Source organism: Vipera berus, assembly GCF_964194415.1.
Source record: "Vipera berus genome assembly, chromosome: 11".
Lineage (NCBI taxonomy): Eukaryota > Metazoa > Chordata > Lepidosauria > Squamata > Viperidae > Vipera > Vipera berus.
Genome location: NC_138214.1, coordinates 14,885,389 through 14,891,388, shown reverse-complemented (window position 1 = coordinate 14,891,388; position 6,000 = coordinate 14,885,389). Strand labels below are relative to the sequence as shown.

At 45.3% G+C, this 6,000-nt stretch overlaps 1 protein-coding gene across 1 annotated transcript in view; it reads right to left on the bottom strand.

The window, feature by feature from the left end:
* Positions 1–2,390: 2,390 nt before the first annotated feature.
* Positions 2,391–6,000, bottom strand: part of PAK3 (p21 (RAC1) activated kinase 3) — a 90,321-nt gene continuing 86,711 nt past the window's right edge. The window contains exons 14-15 of the mRNA XM_081336696.1: positions 5,125–5,262; positions 2,391–3,064 (exon numbers count right to left, since the gene is read on the bottom strand). Coding sequence (XP_081192822.1) covers positions 2,975–3,064; positions 5,125–5,262 — 228 coding nt within the window. The 3' untranslated portion in view covers positions 2,391–2,974. The remainder of the gene's footprint in view (positions 3,065–5,124; positions 5,263–6,000) is intronic.

Below are 6,000 nucleotides of genomic sequence, written 5' to 3'. Positions count from 1 at the left end.
GGACTCGAACCTGCACTAATTGCAGGCAGCTGGTGTTACTTAAGGAGGCATTAGCCCACTGCTCCACCAAGGCTCTTAGAGGGATTGAATGTTAAGATGAATTAGAGGGATTGAATGTTAAGATGGGAGCTAGAAGTCAGGGAATTGTCTGAAAAAGTAGGTGGAGGCAAAGATTTCATCTGGGAAGTTAGAGAGCCTGTTAAGAATTTGAGTTTGATGTGAGTTTCAAACCTCAGTGATAACCAATTGATAAAACATACCTGTATTGTTACAATTTGTAAATTGATATCAGGGAGAACTCTGCATCTCCCAGTTGGATTGGCTATAGGCTAGACCAGTAATTCTCAACCATGGCAATTTTAAGTTGGGTGGACTTCAAGTCCCAGAATTCCACAACCAGCATGCTGGCTGAGGAATTCTGGGACTTGATGTCCACACAGCTTAAATTTGCTAATATTGGGAAATGCTGGGCAAAACTGAAAGTCATAAAAACAGAAGAAGACCAGGAGACAGCAGGTCCTTAAGACTACTGAGAAATTGCAGAGATGCAGTCATCTGAAGTTCAGCTTGGTTTGAAGGCATCTTGACTTTAAGTTCCCTTGGATTTCACGGTAGCTGAATCAAATAAAAACCCATTTAGATATCTCCACCAAAATTTCAAACAGAAACAAACTCCATGCTCTTTTCCATATTGTCTGTAACAACATCAACAAAAAGAAAAGAATGCTATCATCCAGCACGTGATACTTTTGCCCCAAGGCCGTCAGGGAAACCAAGACAGGGTGACCTGCCACCAACTAGGACCATGTTCAAAGTAACTATTGGATGGACAACTTTTAAATCAGAGAGTGCTACAGTTCTCCCAAATGGTTTTAACATGTGGAGTGTGCAACTGGAACTTCAAGAGGAGATCATGGATCCTGCTTCCATAATGGATGCAGTGATCTCTCGTTTGAAAGTCCACGTCCTACTTCTCACCACCTTCCTTTCACACTCATCCTTCTTAGGAAGATCTGCCCCTCCCCCTCCCTGCATTCATGCCAAACTCAACACGTCTAATACCTGAGGTACAGACCGTCCAACGTTTTCATCTCAGATTAAAGTACAGCAATAACTAAGATGGCCAACTGACCAAGGAAAAGATAACCTGGCCTATTCTACTACTTGAGACCAGACTGACGTGTAGAAACTATCAAGAAATGTTTGCAACGCTTTGGAGAGAAACACAGGGTAGTTAAGATAGCTGGCAAACCAAACATCAACTTATTTTTTAATTGCTCGTGTTTAGGGAAGAAGAAGAAGGAAAAAAAACCATATATGTCCTACTCAGATTGGAAGAAACATCAACACAAATTTGTTTAATCAAAGCTGTTTGCTTCATCAACAGATATTCACAGTAATTGCTAGATTTCAGCAATACAGGGAGTTTAGAAATTCCAGATTCAATGTTTTGCAAGATAAGTCACAGTTCAAACAGGCTTGGAGGGAGGGGTAAAATAACCCCGTCAGATTATGTATTGCTGCATTTTTCTTGCTCTCTGTGGCTGAAGCGTTTCTCTGGCAATGCTCCTCTTCAAACTTTTCTCCTTCCCGAGCTCCTCAAGCATGGGCAGAGGGCTCAGGAAGACCCATCTCACATCAGTTCTCACAGAAATTGGGCAGATGCCTCAGCACGGGTCCCCTTCCCAAATCCCGTTTTAGTGGAAAACTTAAAATTCACAGCTGTAGGGGTTGAGGGTTTTTTTAAATTATTATTATTATTATTATTTTCAGATTACGATGGGGGTGGGGGTGGGGAGAGAAATCCACTCCACAGATCAAAATCAGCGCAGAGCTTGAACTTAGCTTTCACCTCGACACAGTTAGGCTGATGTCCTAGGTGGAAAACTTTCTTTGCTGCAAGTTCTTCAATTTGGAAGGAGGTTTCTTCCAAGGGATTTGGATTAAGTGCGGGACAACTAAGACAATAAATAGGGAGTGGGTACTGACCCTCCAGATTATGGAATGGAACAGCTCTGGAGAAGAGCCCCAGGAGCTGCTGGAGAAATAGAAGTGCTCAGGATTCTGGAGAAAAAGGACAGGCACCTTGGCCAGATATGAAAGCAGTCCTGCCGTTCCATCCAAAGTTAGCAAAACTCATAGACACAAAAGCACCAGTATGCATCGTGACATCATCGCCGTGACGTCAAGGTGAGATCATCAACATAATGACATTGTTCTCCTTTAGGCTCTCAGGACCGCAATGCTCTCCGTCTCCTCCATTCCAAAGGATAACCCCAACCCACCCCGCAAGAGGATGCTGTGATTGATCAGCTTCTTGGTTTATTGTCATCGTCACCACCACCACCCACCACCACCACCCACCACCACCAGTGGCATTATGATTTTTTCTTTTCCTTCTTCTTCTTTTTCCGGTTAAATAAAGCAAGCCTTCCATTGCGATTCTCCTCCTCTTAAAGATCGAGCCAGCTGACCGGGAGCTGGTGAACACACTTTGGGATTCTTCCTGGTAAGGTGAAGCAGAAAGAGGATCGTTCTTCTCTTTCGGAAAGCCAAACTCCCCCCCCCAAAAAAAAAGAAAAAGAAAAAGAAAAAGGAGAGCTGTTTTGGGTGGGTGGGGGTGTGTGTCACCACTACTGTCCCAGTTGAGTTGACTCATGCAGTGCCGTGGTGCCCTGGAAACACCCCAGGTAGCAAAAGAAATTTCTCATCTAGCTTCTTCTCCAAAAGCTTCCGGTCACCTTAGAAAATAAGTTAAGGGATTCTCAGAATGGAAAGAAGAGATGACAAGGGTGGTGTCTCCTCAAGGGCAGCGGGACTGGTCGCTCCCCGCTTCCCTTCCCCCATTGACAGTGACAACGTCGCTCATCGCCTGCCCGTCCGACTGCAGGAGAGTCCAAAGTGTGACAGCGTTGGTTGGGTCTGATGTTCAGTCCGGCCAAAACAAGACCGGGCCTGGTGCTATTCCGAGAGGCTAGCGGCTACTGTTCTTTATAGCTTCCTTTGCGGCAATAATCAGGGGGGTCAGGCTGGACAGCGGCTTGGCCAGTTTTAAAAACGGGTGCTGGAAGGAAGAAGAAAAGAATTGATCCCTTTAGAAATTGTGACGGGGAGACAGGTGGGTAAATTCTTGATTTGCGTAGCGAACGGCATTGTGACATTAGCCAAGAGACCACAACGCTAATGCAGGAGACAGCTAGTCCTTGGACTTACCATCACAGCTGAGCCCCAAATTTCTCTTGTTAAGCGAGGCATGGCTTAAGTGAGTTTTGCCCCATGTTACAACCTTCCTAGCCACCGTTGTTCAGTGAATCACTGCAGTGGACGAGTTAGTAACCCGGTTGTTAAGTGAACCTGGCTTCCCCATTGACGTTGCTTGTCAGGAGGGTCGCAAAAGGGGGGATCCCTTGACCTTGGGAGACAGCCACGGTCATAAATGTGAACCAGTTGCCGAGCATCTGAATTTGGATCACAGGGACCATGGGGATGCTGCAAAGGTCGTCAGTGTGAAAAAACTCTCAAAAGTCACATCTTTCAGTGTCGTCGTAACTTTGAATGGTCACTAAATGAACTGTTGTAAGTCGAGGATTAGTGCAGCAGTTTGGCTGCCAGTTTACTAGCTCTGTTTTTGTATAGGCTAGTGCGCTTCCTGAGGTGCAGCCCACGAGGGTGAGCTAACGTTGCATCAGAAAGAAAGACTCGTTCTCACTACGAAGCGGTATATAAGTCTAAGTGCTATTGGTACTACTAACAGTTGGGAAACCAGCCAAGAAGAATGGGTCTAGAGCAGGGGTAGGCAACCTTGGCTCTTTTATGACTCGTGGACTTCAACTCCCAGAATTCCTGAGCCAGCATGGCTCAGCTTGGAAACCTCTCCCTTTCCCCTCAGCGTGGCTGGCTCAGGAATTCTGGGAGTTGAAGTCCACGAGTCATAAAACGGCCTAGGCCTAGGCCAGGGGTAGGCAACCTTGGCTCTTTTATGACTCGTGGACTTCAACTCCCAGAATTCCTGAGCCAACATGGCTCAGCTTGGAAACCTCTGCCTTTCCCCTCAGCATGGCTGGCTCAGGAATTCTGGGAGTTGAAGTCCACGAGTCATAAAGCGGCCCAGGCCTAGACCAGGGCTAGGTAACCTTGGCTCTTTTATGACTGGTGGACTTCAACTCCCAGAATTCCTGAGCCAGCCTGGCTCAGCTTGGAAACCTCTCCCTTTCCCCTCAGCATGGCTGGCTCAGGAATTCTGGGAGTTGAAGTCCACCAGTCATAAAGCGGCCTAGGTCTAGACCAGGGCTAGGTAACCTTGGCTCTTTGATGACTCGTGGACTTCAACTCCCAGAATTCCTGAGCCAGCATGGCTCAGCTTGGAAACCTCTCCCTTTCCCCTCAGCATGGCTGGCGCAGGAATTCTGGGAGTTGAAGTCCACAAGTCATAAAAGAGCCAAGGTTGCCTACCCCTGGTCTAGAGGTATTCAGATTTATGTTTTTTCTCCCTAGCATGCCAGAGGGATTTTGGAAGGAAGGGTTCATCTGATGCAAATCACACCCAGAGACATATACAACTTACAGCTGGACCACAATTGGATTAGATTCAAAGGTGATCAAATCAGCCCTTCAAAGAGATCTCGTGAATCCATAAATTGACTGGAGATATCAAACTGAAACAGGTCTCCTTAAAAGTGTGGAGGCTGAATGGACATTTATGCACAGTCTACGCCCCCCTGTGACAAAAGCTCAAATCAGATTGATAGGAGATCAATTTGCAAATTAAAATCAAAACAAATCAAGCTGGAAGGCAAACATGACTTAGCTCCTCTGACAGCCTCATCCATCCAGTTCTCATATTTTTCCAAACTCAGGGCAATTGACTTCCTCTGTCCAGGTCCCCACATAAAACCAATGTTGCAAGGTCATAAAAAACCCAATCAAGATGGCCATTTCAACTAAGTTGTTTTGACTTTTTAATCTTTCCCCTTCTCCATGGAACCCCTGATGTATCAAATCTGAGTAACCATGCAAAGGGGCAAAATGTACAAGTAGCTTGTCTTGTCATGCTGCGTTCTCAGAGAGAATCTCCAGAAGAGCTATGCTTCATCAAAAAAAGATGAAGATTTTGTCTTTATTTACCTGTAAGAGTTCTTTTGCAGACCCTCGCCTGTCAACATCCATCTCAAGGCAGTGATTCAAAAAGTCCCGGAAAACAACAGAAAGTCTTTCGGGATTCTGGAGTTCTGGTGTCCCATTGGTAGCTATCAAATACAAGGCCTACGAGATAAAATAACCAATTGAATCAATCCCATCAAGGCAACTGTTCTACCTTCTCTTTTTATTTAGGCAGATGTTCCGATGCTCCTCATCACACCCATATTCTTCTCTTAGAAACCCATAAAAGCAAAATGCACAATCCCAACTGGGAGCAGAGTTCCTCTTGCTAAGCAAGAATATTGTTGATTATTGCACCTGGTTTTATTACCTTGTTTGGCACTGTTCTTAAGTGAACCGCTGCAGCTGTTAAGTCAGTCATGTTAAGCAAATCTAGCTTTACCCATTGACCTTTGCTGTGGGAAGTCAGCAGGGAAGGCCACAAAAAGCGACTGTGTGACTTTAGGATGCTGCAACCATCATAAATACATGCCAGTTGCCAAGCACTCAGTTCTGATTATGGGACCGTGGGGATGCTGTAACGTCTTTAAATGTGAGGTCATAAGTCGTAAGTCACTTTTTTCAATGCTGTTGCAACTTTGAGTGGTTATTAAGCCAATGACTTAAGTTGAGGGCTATCTGTACAGTCAATGTAATTTTAAGAAGGGCTCAAACGGGTGAGCGTTAATTTATCAGAGGAAGCCAGGTTTTTCTGTGCAGAGCTTCAAAAGGGGGAAGGGGTTGTTTTGTCAGAGTTTTGACCAAAATATCCCTGTTTCGGTCAATTGATCAAAGGACTTCTATTTTCTGCAATAAGAAAAGAGAGTTCCAGCCATCTCGTGGAACCAATTTCTTGACATG